Source organism: Pseudophryne corroboree, chromosome 7 (genome assembly GCF_028390025.1).
Source record: "Pseudophryne corroboree isolate aPseCor3 chromosome 7, aPseCor3.hap2, whole genome shotgun sequence".
In the NCBI taxonomy this organism is placed as follows: Eukaryota; Metazoa; Chordata; class Amphibia; order Anura; family Myobatrachidae; genus Pseudophryne; species Pseudophryne corroboree.
In genome coordinates this window covers 344,062,473-344,084,398 of record NC_086450.1, presented here as the reverse complement: position 1 = coordinate 344,084,398, position 21,926 = coordinate 344,062,473, and the positions used below count along the sequence as shown (strand labels likewise).

General features: G+C 45.4%; 1 protein-coding gene across 2 annotated transcripts in view; it reads left to right on the top strand.

The window, feature by feature from the left end:
* The window catches only part of SMG1 (SMG1 nonsense mediated mRNA decay associated PI3K related kinase), a 408,649-nt gene that overhangs the window by 299,084 nt on the left and 87,639 nt on the right, over positions 1-21,926 (top strand). For both annotated transcript variants that reach the window (XM_063934392.1, XM_063934391.1), the window contains exons 34-44: positions 2,733-2,963; positions 3,073-3,250; positions 13,296-13,457; positions 13,646-13,863; positions 13,976-14,130; positions 15,913-16,135; positions 16,923-17,169; positions 17,272-17,501; positions 18,566-18,814; positions 19,961-20,099; positions 20,230-20,339. In XM_063934392.1, coding sequence (XP_063790462.1) covers positions 2,733-2,963; positions 3,073-3,250; positions 13,296-13,457; positions 13,646-13,863; positions 13,976-14,130; positions 15,913-16,135; positions 16,923-17,169; positions 17,272-17,501; positions 18,566-18,814; positions 19,961-20,099; positions 20,230-20,339 — 2,142 coding nt within the window. The remainder of the gene's footprint in view (positions 1-2,732; positions 2,964-3,072; positions 3,251-13,295; positions 13,458-13,645; positions 13,864-13,975; positions 14,131-15,912; positions 16,136-16,922; positions 17,170-17,271; positions 17,502-18,565; positions 18,815-19,960; positions 20,100-20,229; positions 20,340-21,926) is intronic.

Below are 21,926 nucleotides of genomic sequence, written 5' to 3'. Positions count from 1 at the left end.
TCAAGCATGGAAACGTCACTTCACATAAATATCCTGGAACTAAGGGCCATTTACAATGCCCTAAGTCAGGCAAGGCCTCTGCTTCAGGGTCAGCCGGTGTTGATCCAGTCGGACAACATCACGGCAGTCGCCCACGTAAACAGACAGGGCGGCACAAGAAGCAGGAGGGCAATGACGGAAGTTGCAAGGATTCTTCGCTGGGCGGAAAATCATGTGATAGCACTGTCAGCAGTGTTCATTCCGGGAGTGGACAACTGGGAAGCAGACTTCCTCAGCAGACACGATCTCCACCCGGGGGAGTGGGGACTTCACCCAGAAGTCTTCCACATGATTGTGAACCGTTGGGAAAAACCAAAGGTGGACATGATGGCGTCCCGCCTCAACAAAAAACTGGACAGATATTGCGCCAGGTCAAGGGATCCTCAGGCAATAGCTGTGGACGCTCTGGTAACACCGTGGGTGTACCAGTCAGTGTATGTGTTCCCTCCTCTGCCTCTCATACCCAAGGTACTGAGAATCATAAGAAGGAGAGGAGTAAAGACTATACTCGTGGCTCCGGATTGGCCAAGAAGGACTTGGTACCCGGAACTTCAAGAGATGCTCACGGAAGACCCGTGGCCTCTACCTCTAAGAAAGGACCTGCTCCAGCAGGGACCATGTCTGTTCCAAGACTTACCGCGGCTGCGTTTGACGGCATGGCGGTTGAACGCCGGATCCTGAAGGAAAAAGGCATTCCGGATGAAGTCATCCCTACCCTGATCAAAGCCAGGAAGGATGTAACTGTGCAACATTATCACCGTATTTGGCGTAAATATGTTGCGTGGTGTGAGGCCAGGAAGGCCCCTACAGAGGAATTTCAACTGGGTCGTTTCCTGCATTTCCTGCAAACAGGACTGTCTATGGGCCTAAAATTAGGGTCCATTAAGGTTCAAATTTCGGCCCTGTCGATATTCTTCCAAAAAGAACTAGCTTCAGTTCCTGAAGTTCAGACGTTTGTCAAGGGGCTACTGCATATACAGCCTCCTTTTGTGCCTCCAGTGGCACCTTGGGATCTCAATGTAGTTTTGGGATTCCTAAAATCACATTGGTTTGAACCACTCACCACTGTGGACTTAAAATATCTCACATGGAAAGTGGTAATGCTGTTAGCCCTGGCTTCAGCCAGGCGTGTATCAGAATTGGCGGCTTTATCCTATAAAAGCCCTTACCTAATTTTCCATACAGATAGGGCAGAATTGAGGACTCGTCCTCAATTTCTCCCTAAGGTGGTTTCAGCATTTCACTTAAGCCAGCCTATTGTGGTGCCTGCGGCTACTAGGGACTTGGCGGATTCCAAGTTGCTGGACGTAGTCAGGGCCCTGAAAATATATGTTTCCAGGACGGCTGGAGTCAGAAAATCTGACTCGCTGTTTATTCTGTATGCACCCAACAAACTGGGTGCTCCTGCTTCTAAGCAGACGATTGCTCGTTGGATTTGTAGTACAAATCAGCTTGCACATTCTGTGGCAGGCCTGCCACAGCCAAAATCTGTAAAAGCCCATTCCACACGGAAAGTGGGCTCATCTTGGGCGGCTGCCCGAGGGGTCTCGGCTTTACAACTTTGCCGAGCAGCTACTTGGTCAGGGGCAAACACGTTTGCTAAATTCTACAAATTTGATACCCTGGCTGAGGAGGACCTGGAGTTCTCTCATTCGGTGCTGCAGAGTCATCCGCACTCTCCCGCCCGTTTGGGAGCTTTGGTATAATCCCCATGGTCCTTTCGGAGTCCCCAGCATCCACTAGGACGTCAGAGAAAATAAGAATTTACTTACCGATAATTCTATTTCTCATAGTCCGTAGTGGATGCTGGGCGCCCATCTCAAGTGCGGATTGTCTGCAATACTTGTACATAGTTATTGTTACAAAAATCGGGTTATTATTGTTGTGAGCCATCTTTTCAGAGGCTCCTCTGTTATCATGCTGTTAACTGGGTTCAAATCACAAGTTGTACGGTGTGATTGGTGTGGCTGGTATGAGTCTTACCCGGGATTCAAAATCCTTCCTTATTGTGTACGCTCGTCCGGGCACAGTATCCTAACTGAGGCTTGGAGGAGGGTCATAGGGGGAGGAGCCAGTGCACACCAGGTAGTCCTAAAGCTTTTACTTTTGTGCCCAGTCTCCTGCGGAGCCGCTATTCCCCCCCCCATGGTCCTTTCGGAGTCCCCAGCATCCACTACGGACTATGAGAAATAGAATTATCGGTAAGTAAATTCTTATTTTTTCGTTTTTTTTTTTTTTTCTGGGTCGAATCGGCATGGGCGAAAACGTACCAAAAAATGGGCGAATACGCCGCAAATCTGACAAAATGCGTGTATTGGCAGCGATTTCGCCGAACCACGTGGTTTTCGCCTTTGCTGGATTTTTCAATCGGTCGAAAAAAACGCCAGGAGCATTGAATAGGTCGAATGGAAAGTCGACCTAAAAACAGATGAAAAGTGCAGTTTTTTCGACTGATCGAAATATAATCGTTCTGGTAGACTTACCATTGATAACTCTATATTTCTCTCATAGGTATGCAACTTCCAAATGGCAAAATTTGTAAAGATGTGTATAAGTAATTATATTTTGTTTGTGTCAGTGTATATAGCTAGCTATTCTCCACTTTAATGATACGCTAAACAGTGTACAGATTTAAATGATTGCTTTCCTAAATTTATATACTATTTTCATTTAATCACTTTATTTTTTCTTAGGATGAGGACATGTCCCTTCAGATCACAGAGAATGAGGGCAACGATGAGAATGACACCGTAGATGTGATTTGGAGACAGCTCTTAGCCAGTTGCCCCTGGCTAGCAGACCAGGATGAGACCGCCTCAGAGGGTCTCATCAAGCTGTGGAGGAAAGTGGTTGACCGGATCTTTAGCCTGTACAAATTATCCTGCAGTGCATACTTCACTTTCTTAAAACTGAATGCTGGACGGGTGGGTGACCTCGTCTCCATTAAAATGTCCTGTGTTACAGCTGGGGCTTTTGTTTTCTTACTGCTAACTGAGAGGAAAACGTTTTTAAAAGTGTCACATTCCTGTGTAGGTTACTCATGATGACGATGATCCACGCCTGCATTTAACAAACTCTTCTAAGCAGAGCACAGATGATGTTATTGTTATGGCTACACTACGACTACTCAGACTGTTGGTTAAGCATGCTGGAGAACTCAGACAGTACTTAGAGCAAGGACTGGAGACTACTCCCACTTCTCCATGGAGAGGTAACCTTTAAAAGCAAAACTTTTATTTATAGTAGACAACCCCACAATGTCACATTTAAACAATCCTATACATCTTTCCTCTTATTCCTCCTCCTCCTCCTCTTATTCCTCCTCCTCCTCTTATTCCTCCTCCTCTTATTCCTCCTCCTCTTATTCCTCCTCCTCTTCCTCTTATTCCTCCTCCTCTTCCTCCTATATGGGATGCGTGGACATGTAAGATTATTTTTCATATTTAAGATTACTTTTATTAGTTATAGATCCACATAGAGTCCACGAAATCCATTTGATCTCCAGTTTCCATATATAAATGTCCTGTTTAGGCACAGGGTACACATCACACCTCTACGATGGATTTTTCTCTTGTCATCCTCTGGAGTGCATTGGATCATGGAATATAGAGCGGACTTTGGCACTTAAATATTTTCAGAGTGTTTTGCTCATCAATCATCTATATTCACATCCTGCAAGGAAAGTAATAATTAGAGAGTGCCCACAGGACAGCATGAAATCTCTCTGCTGCCTCTGCAGTTTATTATTGTTGTTGTGCTTTTTTTATTCAATATCACAGCTACAGTTGTTCAGATTCCTACATCCTCACCTGGCTGACGGAATGTCAGAGTACGCTGTGGTTTATCTGATCTATACCTACATGGGACTCTTGCTCAAGAGAGACCCATTACTGCAGACAGATACTGAATGGTGTTTGTCATTGTGTGTGTGCGGCAGTGCCGCACCACATGCAGGGGTGTAGCAAACAGGTAAATGACTTCCTGGTACCAGTGGGCGAAAGTGGGGTATGTCGTGCCACAGTCAGCCAGTGAGGTGGGAGAAGGAAGCCTGATGCATGTGCTCGGTTGGAATTATTTGAAGGAAAGTGTCTCTTCACTCATTGGATTTGGTTTGTTAGACCATTGAAGATTTGTCACAAGGACTTGAGTTTAGAAAAAGGGATGATATGTTCCTAGGATACTAACAAATAAAGAGTTGTGTTATTAGAGACTATAGCTAGATGTGTCACCTCTGCTGCAATGCTTAAGTTGATGTGGCAGTAAACCATTATCTAGAGCCACAACTGTTAACATCCTTCCCAGGCATGATCTACTTTCGTAGGTAACCATCATTCGGGGGGGGGGGGGGGGGGGGCATTTTTAAACAGACGCACCACTGGAGGCTGGAGCATAAGGATTGAAGGTCAGCCCCGAGCCCCCACTTCAATCACTTAGCCTGACACATATCTCAAATCCCGGGAGAACACAGTGAAGACCCCTACCGATAACAGCTGCAACCCAGTGCACAGAAGCGCAATACAGACAAGCAGGACACCGCAGTCTTCATTTCATTTACTTTACTTTAATCCTTATTCAGCTGGTTCACAGCCCCCTCCAAATTACAAAACTTTCCCTTTTTTGTGACTAGGATGCTGTAATCACCTGATCATATTTGCTTGTAATTCTTTAAACATACATTGTGTTTATGATTGGGTTATTTGCATAAAGAATTGATAGCTTATTTACCCTTGAAAGACTTATGGCCCCTACACACTGCGTGATTGCCGGGCGAGGTGCCTGACGGGCGACCCGGCGTCAGGGGAAGAATGATGAAACTTCACTCCCCCAGTCATTCGGCTCCATAGCATAGCATTGGCCATTGTGACCCCTGATGTCAGCCTCCTGTGTTGTGTAACGGTGACGTCCACAATTCACATTTATGTTATGGAACTCAGGGGCATTTTGTGGTCCTGTCCAGTGCTCAGGCTGTTCTCATGGGCCAGTGACCGAGACATTCATGTCGGTGATCTCCGATGAATGTCCCTAGCAGGAGCACAGTCCTGCAGGGGAATAGCTCTCTTCAGGAGTGTTTTGCCAGAAGTGTACCTCGTGGTGTTCTGGCTTTTCACATACATCAGGAAATTTGTTTTATTTTTTCTCTTACGTCCTAGAGGATGCTGGGGTCTCCGTAAGGACCATGGGGTATAGACAGGCTCCGCAGGAGACATGGGCACTATAAAGAACTTTAGATGGGTGTGCACTGGCTCCTCCCTCTATACCCCTCCTCCAGACCTCAGTTAGATCCTGTGCCCAGAGGAGACTGGGTGCACTGCAGGGGAGCTCCACTGAGTTTCTCTGAAAAAAGACTTTTTGTTAGGTTTTTTATTTTCATTGAGCACTGCTGGCAACAGGCTCCCTGCATCGTGGGACTGAGGAGAGAGAAGCAGACCTACTTAAATGATAGGCTCTGCTTCTTAGGCTACTGGACACAATTAGCTCCAGAGGGTCGGAACGCAGGTCTCACCCTCGCCGTTCGTCCCGGAGCCGCGCCGCCATCCTCCTCACAGAGCCGGAAGATAGAAGCCGGGTGAGTATGAGAAGATAGAAGACTTCAAAGGCGGCAGAAGACTTCGGATCTTCTATGAGGTAACGCACAGCTCCCAACACACACACACACTGGCGGCACTGTATGGGTGCAGGGCGCAGGAGGGGGGGGGGGGGGCGCGCGCCCTGAGCAGCATTTAATAAACCTCTAGGGCTCCCCGGACTCTCCCCTGCTGAACAAAATACAGAGGGCATAAAAAAGAGGGGGGGGGGGGGCACATTTATTTGGCGCAGTGAGTATATTTTTAAAAGCGCTGTACTGACTGGGATTTATTCCAGTGTACGGTGGCGCTGGGTGTGTGCTGGCATACTCTCTCTCTGTCTCTCCAAAGGGCCTTATTGGGGGACTGTCTCCATATATATATATATATCTATCCCTGAGTGTGTGGGTGTGTCGGTACGTGTGTGTCTGCATGTCTGAGGCGGAAGGCTCATCTAAGGAGGTGGAGCAGATGATTGTGGTGTCTCCGTCGGCGACGCCGACACCTGATTGGCTGGATATGTGGAATGTTTTAAATGCAAATGTGTCTTTATTACATAAGAGATTGGACAAAGCAGAATCCAGAGAAGACATGGAGTCAATCCATGGCTTTGGCTGTGTCACAGGGCCCTTCAGGGTCTCAGAAACGTCCCCTGTCCCAAGTAGCAGACACTGATACAGACACGGATTCTGACTCCAGTGTCGACTACGATGATGCGAGGTTACACCCAAGGGTGGCCAAAAGTATTCATTATATGATTATTGCAATAAAAGATGTTTTGCATATCACAGATGACCCCTCTGTCCCTGACACGAGGGTATGCATGTTTAAGGAAAAGAAACCTGAGGTAACCTTTCCCCCCATCTCATGAGCTGAACGCGTTATTTGAAAAGGCTTGGGAAACTCCAGACAAGAAACTGCAGTTTCCCAAGAGAATTCTTATGGCGTATCCTTTCCCGGCACAGGACAGGGTACGGTGGGAATCCTCGCCCAGGGTGGATAAGGCTTTAACGCGCTTGTCCAAAAAGGTGGCGCTACCGTCTCCAGACACGGCAACCCTCAAGGATCCTGCTGATCGCAGACAGGAAACTACCTTAAAATCAATCTATACGCATACGGGTGCCTTGCTCAGACCGGCAATAGCGTCAGCTTGGGTTTGTAGCGCTGCAGCAGCTTGGGCAGATGCCTTGTCAGCTGACATTGATACCGTAGATAGGGATACCATTTTATTGACCTTGGGTCACATGAAAGACGCAGTCTTATATATGAGAAACGCTTCGAGAGACGTTGGGCTGCTAGGTTCAAGAGCCAACGCCATGGCGATTGCTGCTAGGCGAGCCCTGTGGACCCGCCAATGGACGGGTGATGCCGACTCAAAGAGGCATATGGAAGTTTTGCCTTACAAGGGTGAGGTTTTATTTGGGGAAGGTCTCGCGGACCTGGTTTCCACAGCTACCGCGGATAAATCTACTTTTTTACCTTATGTTCCCCCACAGCAAAAGAAAACACCACAATATCAGATGCATTCCTTTCGGTCGCATAAGTCCAGAAGAGGTCGGGGCTCTTCCTTCCTCGCCAGAGGTAAGGTACGGCTAGTTCCCAGGAGCAAAAGTCCTCCCCGGCTTCTACTAAATCCACCGCATGACGCTGGGGCTCCACTGAGGGAGCCCGCACCGGTGGGAGCACGTCTTCGACTCTTCAGCCACGTCTGGGTTCAGTCAGACGTGGATCCTTGGGCAATGGAAATTGTATCCCAAGGCTACAAGCTGGAATTCGAAGACGTGCCTCCTCGCCGATTTTTCAAATCTGCTTTACCAGCTTCTTCCCCAGAAAGGGAGATAGTTTTAGCTGCAATTCAAAAACTGTGTCAACAACAAGTGGTTGTCGAGGTTCCCCTAGTTCAACAGGGGAAGGGGTACTATTCAACCCTGTTTGTGGTCCCGAAACCGGATGGCTCGGTCAGACCCATTCTAAATTTAAAATCCCTAAACCTGTACTTGAAAAAGTTCAAATTCAAGATGGAATCGCTCCGGGCAGTTATCTCCGGCCTGGAAGGGGGGGGATTTTATGGTGTCACTAGAAATAAAGGATGCATACCTTCATGTCCCCATATATCCCCCTCATCAGGCGTACCTGAGATTCGCTGTACAGGACTGTCATTACCAGTTTCAGACGTTGCCGTTTGGGCTTTCCACCGAGGATTTTCACCAAGGTAATGGCGGAAATGATGGTGCTCCTGCGCAGGGAGTCACAATTATCCCGTACTTGGACGATTTCCTGATAAAGGCGAGATCGAGAGATCAATTGCAGAAAAGCGTGTCGCTCTCCCTGAGAGTGCTGCAGCAGCATGGCTGGATTCTAAATCTACCAAAGTCGCAGTTGATTCCAACGACTCGGCTATCTTTCTTAGGCATGATTCTGGACACGGAACAAAAGAGGGTTTTTCTCCCGATGGAAAAAGCCCAGGAACTCCAGAACATGGTCAGAGACCTGTTAAAACCGAAAAAAGTGTCAGTCCATCAATGCGTTCGAGTACTGGGAGAGATGGTGGCGACCTACGAGGCCATCCCCTTCGGCAGGTTCCATGCGAGGACTTTTCAGTGGGACCTTCTGGACAAGTGGTCGGGGTCCCATCTACACATTCATCCGAAAATAAGCCTGTCCCCCATGGCCAGGGTGTCTCTCCTGTGGTGGCTGCAGAGTGCTCACCTTCTCGAGGGTCGCAGGTTCGGCATTCAAGACTGGGTTCTGGTGACCACGGACGCGAGCCTCCGAGGATGGGGAGCAGTCACACAAGGAAGAAATTTTCAGGGACTATGGTCAAGCCAGGAGGTTTGTCTACACATCAACATACTGGAATTGAGGGCCATATACAACGCCCATATACAACGGCCTACGACAAGCGGAGAATCTTCTTCGCGACCTACCGGTTCTGATTCAATCAGACAACGTCACTGCCGTGGCTCATGTAAACCGCCAAGGCGGGACAAGGAGCAGAGTGGCAATGGCGGAAGCCACCAGGATTCTTCGCTGGGCGGAAAATCATATAAGCGCTCTGTCAGCAGTCTTCATTCCGGGAGTGGACAACTGGTAAGCAGACGTCCTCAGCAGACATGATCTCCATCCAGGAGAGTGGGGACTTCATCAAGAAGTTTTTGCAGAGATAACAAGTCATTGGGGACTTTCTCAAATTGACATGATGGCGTCACGCCTCAACAAGAAGCTTCGGAGGTATTGTGCCAGGTCAAGGGACCCTCAGGCAGTAGCGGTGGACGCCCTGGTGACACCGTGGGTGTTTCAGTCGGTCTATGTGTTCCCTCCTCTTCCGCTCATCTCAAAGATATTGAGAATCATAAGACGAAAAAGAGTGCAGACAATACTCATTGTTCCGGATTGGCCTCGAAGGGCCTGGTATTCAGATCTTCAGGAAATGCTCACAGAAGATCCGTGGCCTCTTCCTCTCAGGGAGGACATGTTGCAGCAGGGGCCCTACGTGTTCCAAGACTTACCGTGGTTACGTTTGACAGCATTGCGGTTGAACACCGAATCCTAGCGGGGAAAGGCATTCCGGAGGAAGTCATCCCTACTCTGATAAAGGCTAGGAAGGAGGTGACAGCGAAACATTATCACCGTATCTGGAGAAAGTATCCATCTTGGTGTATGGCAAAGAATGCTCCTACGGAAGATTTCCATCTGGGCCGTTTTCTCCACTTTCTACAGACAGGAGTGGATATGGGCCTAAAATTAGGCTCCATTAAAGTACAGATTTCGGCCCTATCAATTTTCTTTCAGAAGGAATTGGCTTCTCTCCCAGAAGTCCAGACTTTTTTGTAAAGGGAGTGCTGCACATACAGCCTCCTTTTGTGCCCCCAGTGGCACCATGGGACCTTAACGTGGTGTTACAGTTCCTAAAATCTCACTGGTTTGAACCTCTTCAAACGGTTGTTTTAACATTTCTCACTTGGAAGGTGGTCATGTTGTTGGCCTTGGCATCTGCAATCCGGGTGTCCGTATTGGCGGCTTTGTCTCACAAAAGCCCCTATCTGATTTTCCATGTGGATAGAGCAGAATTGAGGACTCGTCCTCAATTTTTGCCTAAGGTGGTTTCATCGTTTCATATGAACCAACCTATTGTGGTACCTGTGGCTACGGGTGACTTGGAGGATTCCAAGTCCCTTGATGTAGTCAGGGCCTTAAAAATTTATATAGCCAGGATGGCTCGGGTTAGGAAAACAGAGGCACTGTTTGTTCTTTATGCAGCCAACAAGGTTGGCGCTCCTGCTTCTAAGCAGACAATTGCTCGCTGGATCTGTAATACGATTCAGCAGGCTCATTCTACGGCTGGATTGCCGTTACCAAATTCGGTTAGGGCCCATTCCACTAGGAAGGTGGGCTCTTCTTGGGCGGCTGCCCGATGCGTCTCGGCATTACAGCTTTGCCGAGCGGCGACTTGGTTGGGTTCAAACACTTTTGCCAAATTCTACAAGTTTGATTCCTTGGCTGAGGAGGACCTCATGTTTGCTCAATCGGTGCTGCAGAGTCATCCGCACTCTCCCGCCCGGTCTGGAGCTTTGGTATAATCCCCATGGTCCTTACGGAGTCCCCAGCATCCTCTAGGACGTAAGAGAAAATAAGATTTTAAACCTACCGGTAAATCTTTTTCTCCTAGTCCGTAGAGGATGCTGGGCGCCCGTCCCAGTGCGGACATATTTCTGCAAGGCTTGTTACAGTTCAGATCAGTCTTTAGCTGATGCTGTTTTGTTCATACTGTTAACTGGTTCCGTATATTCCATGTTATACGGTGTGGATGGTGTGGGCTGGTTTGAATCTTGCCCTTAGATTAACAAAAATCCTTTCCTCGTACTGTCCGTCTCCTCTGGGCACAGTTCTTTAACTGAGGTCTGGAGGAGGGGCATAGAGGGAGGAGCCAGTGCACACCCATGTAAAGTTCTTTAGAGTGCCCATGTCTCCTGCGGAGCCCGTCTATACCCCATGGTCCTTACGGAGTCCCCAGCATCCTCTACGGACTAGGAGAAAAAGATTTACCGGTAGGTTTAAAATCTTATTTTTTCCCTGAGTTCCACCCATCTGCTTTCTCTGAGGAGCTGGCTTTCTTGCATGTATCACAAGAGAAGGTTGTTCCCTGAAAGAGATCAGGGAACCTAGAAGTAAACCTCTTTGTGGGGGCACTCTTATTTAATTATTATGATTTAAAATATAACTTTTATTTAATCAATTTAAATGAATATAGTATTCAACCTTTCCCAAACATAATTTTTTCCAAATATAATTTTTTAAATATGTATAAAAAGTAATTAGGTTCAGAATGCAGTAAATATACTCAAAAAACTGAGAGTTTCTTTATCCTAATTAATCAGGCCCCAAAATGCGGGTCGCCCATGGGTGAAAATATAGTCTCTTACAATTTTGAAAAATAAGGTCAAGAAAAATAATAATCTTATTCTGACCCAACGGCACGTCAGAATTTCCTAGCGGGACACCCGGCCTGCGGCTCATAAAGTATCAAGATCATATGATGTCTAAGTGTTGGTGGTTACACATAAAGCCACCAAAAGCCGCTAATTCTAACAATATCTCACACAGTCACATAGTGTTTATGTATGTCACTCCTGTTGGAGAAAAAGATATACTGTAAAAATTAATGATTTCGCAGCAAGGAGATGTTCCCAAGTACCTGTAAAAAAGTATCAAGATCATATGATGTCTAAGTGTTGGTGGTTACACATAAAACCACCAAAAGCCGCTAATTCTAACAATATCTCACACAGTCACATAGTGTTTATGTATGTCACTCCTGTTGGAGAAAAAGATATGCTGTAAACATTAATGATTTCGCAGCAAGGAGATGTTCCCAAGTACCTGTAAATGAGAGAAACATGTATCTGTTTTTTGCAATTAATTGCTGTTTCCAATGAAAATAGAAACCGTCAAAACAATCTTTGTGAATCAGAATCTCAGACTTTGTATTGCTAGTTACATTGGAAATATCAGACAATAACCAAAAAACAGAAAACAGGTAAGTAACTGAATGATGTCAATCTCCCTGTAAGAATGGTCATAGAATATAATTATGCCATACACATTAGGAGTTAAACACTCCACAAGGTTATGACAGTTCACTTTAGTAAGATATAGTAATATTTTAGTTGCAGCAAGAAGGAGTAACAATGAGATTGAAGTCTCTCTGTGACTGATGCAGATATAAATTGACAGAATTGGATTTTCAAACAATTATAGCTCAAAGACATGTAATGTGGAGAATACTGATCATTTTCTTTAGCGTTGTGAAATATCTAAATCATCTCCTGCTGTAGATAGTACAGAGGCCCGTCCCATATGTCTAACCGACTTCTGCTGCCTTCCCATATGTGTGCAAGCACACAGTGAATGAGAGGTGAGAGAGCCGGTCCGGCGGTAACGGGCTGAAGAAAGAAAGAAGTGTATCATCTGTCACCCGCTGCGGCGCCCTGCAACCCTGTTAACCGTGGTCAGCGCAGAGTTCACAGGAGCCGCCGTGCAGGTGATGAGAGTGCACTGAAATACCTGGTGGGGATGAGATGTCCCCATGTGCAGCGGCTGCGGCTGGTGTCTCCGTCAGTGCCGAAGTCCGGGCCCAGTGACGTATCTCGGGATTCCGGAAGTTGCGTCATGTGACGCGTAAGAACAGGAACGTACGTTTCACCCTAACAGCGGGCTTGATCACCATGTAGTCAACTCTAAGCGGGGAATTCAAATGTTTGAAAAGTCAGTTGGGGTCTGTTTTTTCCTGTCTATTAGGAAAAAACAGACGCCCAACTGACTCTTCAAACATTTGCATTCCCCCCTAAGTCTGTATTTGGAGCGAACGTCATTGGTTCGGGGCACTGACTCTCTTCTAATGCATTATGATACTAACAAACACGAGCGGTCGAGGGGAAGCAGTCTGTAGCGCGATGGATCCTCTGTCATTCTCTTGGCCTGATCTGGCACATGGTGGCCATCTCCGATGGCATGTATTAGTGCAGCGAATGATTCCTGGACCTCGTGGCATGGGGCCCTCCACATAAGTATAAATATCAAATATACCACTTACTATAAATTACAAGTCACAAAGAATTTAGTTGCCATATTTCAATATGTCTCTAATGTCTGAAGCCACCTCCATCAATAATAACACAGAGATTAAGAGTTTGACCAGGTCGGTACAAGGAGTCGTGGCCATGGTGGCCCTCTTTAGAAACTGCTAAGATGCACCATCTTTAGAGTGCGATTACTCTTCCTCCTCTGCACTCACATACTATCCCCCACCTCTTCCCTCAGCACCTCTGAATTTAGAGGGATAAGTGGAGTGTTACATAGATATTTTCTGTAAATATACACATTGACTAGTTACATTTATATGTAGTTCTATTCGTTTAACCGTGACCACCGATCTTACAGCCCAACATGTTGGGGCTCTGTATCTTTCATCATGTGCTTCTTTTCAGGTTAAGCCATAACACAGCTCTAAGCTTTATGTTGCTAATGACTGTTGTTTAGAGCTTGAAGTGCATTACTATCTCTGTACCAGCTCTCTTGTACCTTGTCAGAGACTCTCCTTCCTTCTCTGACTTGTTCAGATAACTTTGTGTAAAATGTACATTTTTGGTTTGTGACACCTCCTACTATATTTAATGTTTTTCTACTTTATAGGAATAATTCCTCAGCTTTTTTCACGTCTCAATCACCCTGAAGTTTACGTTCGTCAGAGCATTTGTAATCTGCTGTGCCGAGTAGCACATGACTCTCCTCATCTCATCCTCTATCCTGCAATAGTAGGAAGTATCTCGCTGAGCAATGAATCCCAATCTTCAGGTAAGTACACCTCTTGCAGTTGGACCCAGTCCAATTTGTGAGTGTTTGTTTTTTAAAGTCTCATTCATAAGCACTATCTGTAGCTATAAATAATAAAAGTATGTCTGATTTACAGTACATTGTGGTAGAAAGCGACTGACTGTACTTATGTTTCTAATACATTTTAATTATGATGTTACGTAACACAGGTGCCAAGCTCTCGTCAGCGATTCCCACTTTACTTGGAAATATGCAGGATGAAGAGCTCATGGGTGGTGAGTGTGATGAAGGAAGTCCTCCAGCTTCTCAAGAAAGCAACAGAGATGAAATGAAGAATTTGCTGAATGAGGACCAAGCCATGATGCAGGATTGTTACAGCAAAATTGTAGATAAATTATCTTCAGCCAACCCCACCATGGTGCTTCAGGTTTGTATATATACTGTATTATGACACTGCAGTTGCAGCAATTATTTCAGCTGTCTATTATTTGTGTTTAGATCACTCTTATTCTGCTTTCTGTGATGGTGGTATTTTACAGGTTCAAATGTTGGTAGCTGAGCTGCGGAGGGTCACTGTGCTTTGGGATGAGCTATGGCTGGGTGTTCTACTTCAGCAACACATGTACGTTCTCAGGCGCATACAGCAGTTGGAAGATGAAGTGAAGAGAGTCCAAAATAACAACACTCTTCGCAAGTATGTGCTCCTTAGGATCATTGGGATCACTGTTTATTGCAATGCATCTACGATTAATGCTGTACTGTGGAGATTTCTTGAAGACGACACAACCTATTTTTCTCAGTCACTAGGGGACAATGGAACATGCTGACACTAGGGTATAGACTGGGGGTTACAGATTTTCTTACATGTCATTTCAAGGATTCTTTGACATTGGCCTTGAGTTAGCATAGTCATCAATGTTTTAAGGGAATACATGACAGTAGTGCATAGTTAAAAGGATACAGCTTTAGGAAGACTGTGAGAGTGGGCTATGTATTGCCAAAATCATTCTTGAGCCTCCTAAAACAGTGCCAAAAAGCACAGATACTCTGAATGTATTTCCTTTGCATCGTTCTATCATACGGCTATCCTATTATATGCAGTAATTTATCACAGATAATTACCACTGACGGGGCTGCCTCAGGCAGGTGAAACCAAATCCCTGATGACCATTTTTGCCCTGAAAAAAGATGCAAAAATATATACAGTAGATAAGCAGCTTTTCATGGACTCTATGCATATTTGTGCAAAAACATAGTTTTTTTGGGCTAGCAAAAATTGCAGGGAAATAAAAAGTTGCATCCAAAAGAATTTTGCTGCTAATAAGATACAACCCATAGACTTGATACGGTTAGGAAGTAGGGGGAATGTTAGGGTTATGGATTAGAGTTACAAGTAGGGACAGAATACTTTGCGGAATACCGCTCATCAGATGCCTGTGCTTGAACTGCCCCACAGGTGACTTCCGGGAGAATATAAGACACCACCAGGGGTGCTTTGTCGACCGTTCATGTGGACAGATCATCCATGTAGACATGGTGACTGATTCGAATGCATGTCAACAGTTCGACCATTCTCATGTCGACCTGATGAATGTTGACTAAACATACCCGTCTGCTGGTGGATAGGTTCAAGATGGAGTCTTTATAATTAGTCACCAGTGCCATGGAATGAAGATAATTTACTTTCGGTACAAACCTAGATTCCTAGATTTGCAGTGGAAATTTAATGTTACTAGTTTAGAGCTCTGCCCTTTTGGACCTGCCACAACTTTTTACCGATTAAAATGAACGACGTCGCTCATTTTCACCCTTTCTGAGTGACGACGTTCACTTTCTCGGTAAGTGTGTATGCCGGCGACGACGTTCTTAACATTCTTAGCACAGCCAACATAAGAAAATACCTAATTCATGGCCCATTTTCCCACCAAGACTTACTTGACTGGCTTTAATGGGGTGGCCCTGAAATCCTTTGGGGTTATTCAGACCATGATCGATGCCTGATGACCTTTCACCTTGCAGTGTCCCCCCAAATTCTACCATAAAAATGGACTAAAATAGATACAAAAATATTCTTTAAATAATCCTGTGACCTAAATTGAGAAGACCAATGTGGTAAAGGTAAAATAAAGCAAATAACAAACGTTCAGTTTGGGATCTAAATTTTGATTGAAGCACTTTTATTTTGAAACCTACTAATTTGTCTCCGAAGCAACGCACCAACATGAATGTCTTCAGTGGAGCTTGTAAACTCATACATGCCAGCATTACTTCTAATGGAACTGTTCTAGGCTGCCACATGACACAAATGGTGCTCATTGGGTTTTGATAAGTGCAGAGTTTTTTATATTTAAAAAAATAAAGGCCCTTTTTACTGCAAAACGTACGTGCATAGTTTGTGAATATTATGTTGTCTCTATGGTAAAAGACAATTATCAGTGTGTCTAGAATGCTTTTTTTTTCTTACTTTGCTCGCTAGAGAGGAGAAGATTGCTATAATGCGTGAGAAGCACACCGCACTGATGAAGCCCATTGTCTTTGCTTTGGAGCATGTTTGCAGTATAACGTCAGTGCCTGCAGAAACACCGCATGAGAAATGGTTTCAGGACAACTATGGAGAGGCAATTGAAAATGCTTTGGAAAAACTTAGAAACCCCTCCAATCCTGCTAATCCTGGAAATAGCTGGATACCATTCAAGCAGGTATTTTGAAAATATCGCATTGTGCCCCATATTTTATATAGTAAGGCTTCTGGACCTGACACCAGTTTACTAGTCATGACTGTCTGCACATTGAATCATTTCCAGGTGTTTAATGCATCAATATAGGAATCGAACAAATATTATTGATATTATTTCTAGAGGCTTTATGCACGCTACAGAAGCTGACTTTTCACTTTTACATAATGCTTAGTGATTTTAAGTATTTTAAATGCACCGAAATTTAAGGACCATTATACCTGTTTAGTAAATGTGGTCTCGGAATATATTGGTGATAAGTGCAATTGATGTGTATAAAACCCTATGGTCCTGACCATCTAGGCACTGTGTTTATGGTTTCTGACTCTTAAGGGCGCCATACACTTATCCGACCGCATGTCGCAGGCGATCACCCTGGCAGCCTCCCGGGGGGCAGGATCGCCCAAGATACATCGGATGCTGTCCTTTTGCATCCGATGTATCCTGGGCAATCCCAGCCACGCCTACAAGTCGGACCTTATTGAATGTGCACATTCAGTCTTGAGGATCTGATCCAATGCTCACGGGAACGCGGATCGGACCGGAGACACCTTAAAAATGCCAGATTTCACCCAATATATCGGGCCGAATTGGGCTGAAATCGAGCATAAGCGCTCTAGTGTATGGGGCCCTTTAGTGATACTTACCAGAGACAATAGATTACTGCAATCTTTATACTGGTCCCCATCACAGTTTAGCTTGTAATTCCCTTAAACGGTTTAAAAATCTATTGGTTAAATGCAATTTTCAGATCATGCTAAGCCTGCAGCAGAGAGCACAGAAACGTACAAGTTACTTGTTACGCCTTGAAGAAATCAGTCCTTATCTGACCTCCATGTCGAACACTGAAATAGCCCTTCCAGGTGAAGTGTCGGACAGAGACACCATCACAATTCATAGCGTGGGCAGCACCATTACCATCCTGCCTACAAAAACGAAGCCTAAGAAATTCATCTTCCTGGGATCTGATGGGAAAAACTACCCTTATCTCTTCAAAGGTATAGCGCTCCTTTCTCTTTCAATATCTAGCGTTGTATGATTTAGTGGTTCTTCAGGTCTAATTATTGATACCAATATTAGCTGTTATTAATTTTAAACAGGTTTGGAAGACTTACATCTTGATGAGCGGATTATGCAGTTTCTGTCTATCGTAAACACCATGTTTGCAACTATCAACGGTCAAGAGTCTCCCCGATTCCGGGCTAGGCACTATTCTGTTACACCCCTTGGCACACGATCTGGGCTCATTCAGTGGGTGGATGGAGCCACTCCTCTGTTCGGTCTTTATAAACGATGGCAGCAAAGGGAAGCTGCTTTACAAGTGCAGAAGGTATAAAATGCTAAATGAACTGGAGTTGCTGCTTTCATACTTGTTCTTGTAGGAAGGAGCAGCTCAATTGTAACGTTAAAGTAGCATTCCCAGCTCCAGTTAATCATTGTTAGGTCAGGACACAAGGTTTGTTCTTAATTATAATGTGCGTTAGCTTTAAAAATGTAATGAAAATTAGTTTGTACAAAATATTACGGCGGTTAGTTTGCTACATTATGAGCCAATGAGATGAAACCCTGTTGCTGTGTGATCGCGGATAAAAGTATTGCAAGATCTGGCTGCTACCCAACATCCATCCAAACAGCCATGTCACATCAGTGACTCAGGATAATAATCCATGTGTATAGAACCCATTGCAAGCATTAATATCCTGGAATAAGGACATTTTTGTTTATGCCCCTGCCTGGTTGTGCATTCTTTTTGCAATGAACAAGCTGCCCATATTGAGGCTGAAGTTTGAACTTAATAGCTGCTTTCTGAAGTCTTGCTGCATTTGAGATGGCCATTAGGTGTCAGAAGGTCACAGCTTGCACATAACATTTGTGTGACCAAATTGGGCAGTGGTCAGGCTGAGCGACAGGATCAGTACTTGATTGGCCAGTTTACTCAAATCTGAACACTAATGTTGCTGACGTTATGGCCTGAAATGTCAGGTTATCTTCCTTCCTGAGTGACTTTTCACCTGGAGTTATTCTGACTCTCTACCACTGGCACATTATGGGTAAAGAGAAAATACACTTTCTACTATGTCAAACCCAAATATGTGTTTCAAATAGATTTCTTACTGGAAAGCCAAGGTTTAGTGAAATCCTGCAGCTGTTGCATACCTATCTATAGTGAGGTGCGTGTGTTTTACACAAATGCAAACTTCTGCCCTATTCTAGTACATTTGGGGGCGTTATGAGGGAAAGGGGAGGGGGGGGATGGGTCTTCACCAAAGACAAGCCGCTATAGTGGCCGTTTGCAAATGCACCAAAAAGCTGATGGGAAACGGCACTATTGCAGAGTGATAGGTTTATGATTGTCCCACAGTAGTCTTAAATACATGTTTGTTTGTTTTCTAGGCACAAGATTCCTATCAGACGCCTCAGAACCAAGCAATGGTTCCAAGGCCCAGTGAGCTGTATTACAGTAAAATAGGTCCTGCGTTAAAGGCAGTTGGTCTAAGTTTGGATGTGTCACGCCGAGACTGGCCTCTTAATGTAATGAAGGCTGTGCTTGAAGAATTAATGGAATCTACTCCCCCTAACCTGCTTGCAAAAGAGTTGTGGTGCTCATGCGCTACCCCTGATGAATGGTGGAGAGTTACACAGGTGAGAGGCGCAGAATGTTTCTATAGGGCCCCTAGAAATTGAAGTCCAAGCATTGTATATTACCCAAATCCTGTATTCTGTACCTGTAGGTTATTTTCACTGGCTTTCTTTCTATGAACATATTTAACCTGAGTACTTATGCTGATCGTTATGCATTTATTATCATGACTCAGAACTGCCAAATAGTGTTTGCACTGAAGTATAATGTATTTTCTTCCATAAATATTAAGGGCCTGATTTTGAGTTGAACATAAAGTTGTTTGTGTATGAGCAGAAACACATACTGTATGCACAATATATACATACAACCTTATATTTCGCGTATATCCATCTGATTAAAAATAGGCATTGTAGTCATCAACACTTGATCCCAATTTATGTACAAAGTTTAGCTTGTAGCAAATATAATTTATAAGTGTAACTCAGAATAAGGGATCTATTTACTAAGCCTTGGATGGCGATAAAGTACCAACCAATCCGCTCCTAACTCTAATTTTTCAAACCCAGCCTGTGACATGACCGGAACTGGTTGGCTGGTACTTTATCTCCATCCCCTGTACCTCCATCCAAGGCTTAGTACATAGACCCCTGAGATGTTATCAAAGGGGCAGGCTTAACCTCCATCTGCACGGCTTTAATGATCTGCGATTGAAATGGTCATGATTGCGATATACTGTAGCTGCAGTTGTAAGTACAGGCGCAAGCTGAGGGTAGTGCTATAAATCAGGCCTTAAACTTGACAGAGCCCCCCAGTGACAATGGTGTTCACCAATAACTTATGCTGGGTACACAGATATATCTGCAGATCGATTTATCTGCAGATATATCTACAGACGGACCGGGCAGTGTGTTGCGTATACACACTGACTGATCCATCGGAAAAGACGTCACAAACTGGGCGGGCGTTTACATACGCCCACCCAGTTCAGCTGTCAGTCACCGCCGGCTTCTGCAGCAAATGTACAGCACAATGCGCCAATATACTGTAGGATGTGCTGCAGGGCCGACGTGATGATCTATGAATGACGGCGGTCAGACATATCACTCGTACACACTGGCCGATATATCGGCCAGTGTGTACGCACCCTAAGCTTCCCTATTCAGTCAAATAACCAATTTACTTTGTATCCCTCTGTTTCTTTTCAGTCCTACGCCAGATCAACTGCTGTCATGTCGATGGTTGGCTACATCATAGGTCTTGGTGACAGGCACTTGGATAATGTGCTAATTGATATGACAAGCGGGGAGGTGGTCCACATTGATTACAATGTTTGCTTTGAAAAAGGTGAGATCCATGTTGCTATTTTCGTTCATGCTTGGCTATCCATATCAAAATTGCGTTTACTGATTTACATATAGCCTGAACATGCTAAAGTAGTCATACAAGAAATAGTGTCTGGCAACCCTTTCCACAGGCAAGAGTCTTCGTGTTCCTGAAAAGGTCCCTTTCCGAATGACCCAGAACATTGAGAGCGCTTTGGGAGTAACAGGGGTGGAGGGAGTGTTTCGCCTGTCTTGTGAACAGGTAAACAGAACAGTGTTCCTTTTATTGTGTTAGCATATTTCTTTCAAGGTCAATCTTTTACTTGTTATTCATATTAATTAGACTATTCACCATTTCATTATGTGCAATTCTTAGCTGTTAACAAGCAGCTAACATCTTTACTGTGGTCTGGTCCATAATTAGACAAGTTTCCACATACTGAAATATCTTATTACAGTTGCACATTGTAACGCAGAATTGCTTTTTACTAAAAACATACTTCTAATCTTGATTTTTCTACTTCATCCACCAGGAGACCCAGGAAGGTCTTTACGGTGGGGTATAGATGGTGGCTAAGTGGAGCCGGCACTTTAAATTCTTTAAAATTGTGGCTCGCTCCTCCCCTCCATGCCCCCCCCCCCCCTACAGACCAGTTTGAAGAATGTGCCCGAGGGAGTCGATCCTCTCTCTCGGCTTCTCCAGAGAAGTTTCTTAAAAGATGCTGAGAACAGACAGACCGCCTACTGCCTCTGTCTGTCTGCACAGCAAAAGATACCAGGGGTAATTCCAGTGGCGCTGCGTGCAGTGTCTGTTAGGTCCCCACAGCCTGTGCCCAGCTGGCTAGCAAGGCAGTAGGGCGAGTATAAACCGGAGCTCTGACTAGCAGAGGCTCCGGATCATGCAGCTTCCTGCAGGGCACTTTCCCCCAGCTGAGTTCGGAGCCGTCCTATAGCCGCGTACCCGCCGCTACTTGTTTATTTTACACTGTGCTTGTTTAAACTAGACGCAATTGGCGGGGGGCGGAGCTACGCTCCGGACAGCTTCTCCTTCCCGGCTAGTAAGTGTGCGTCTCCTCAGCGCCACACTACACAGTGCCATTACAGGCGCCTCCTGCAGCAGGGAAGTGCTCCATCAGGTGGCAGACGTTTCCTCACGAGCGGCGGATGACTGGTAGAGTGATTACTGGGGGGCATAGAGAAGGGCAATGATTACAGTCCTCTCCGATATAGCACATAATGGCGGCACTCCAAGTCTCATTATAGTTATAGAAACAAAAATTTCCTTTTAATTTATCGATGTTTCTGCTGTGGGGTACACTGGGCTCCACAAGGAAAGACATAGGGGTGTAGAGTAGGATCTTGATCCGATGCACCAACAGGCTGAAAAGCTTTGACTGTTCCCAGAATGCCTAGCGCCGCCTCCTCTATAACCCCGCCTCCCTGCACAGGAGCTCAGATTTGTAGTTGGTGCCGCAGATAGCAGGCACATAACAGAGGGGCTGCTCCAGGCAGCCCTAAGAAAAGCTTTTTATGAAGAAAAGTGAAGACTTCAAGGGCTGCAGCAGTGTGTAAATGTCAGGAGACATTCACTGCTGCAGCTCCATTTCTCCCCAGCGGCGCTGTACACTCCCGAGCCCTGGTTGCCGGGTAACTACAGCAGGAGGCTCCGGTTTTCTTCTCTGGTCAGGCGCACACGACGGGGGCTCTCCGGGATCGCGTGGCCGCGCTTCGGGAGGTGGTGAGTGGGTCCCGCTTGCGGGACCCGTACTTTATTGCGATCCGGCGCAGTCAGAGAGAGGTGGGCCGCGCGCGCTGGCGGTGGACACTGTGGCAGTACAGGCGATCCCAC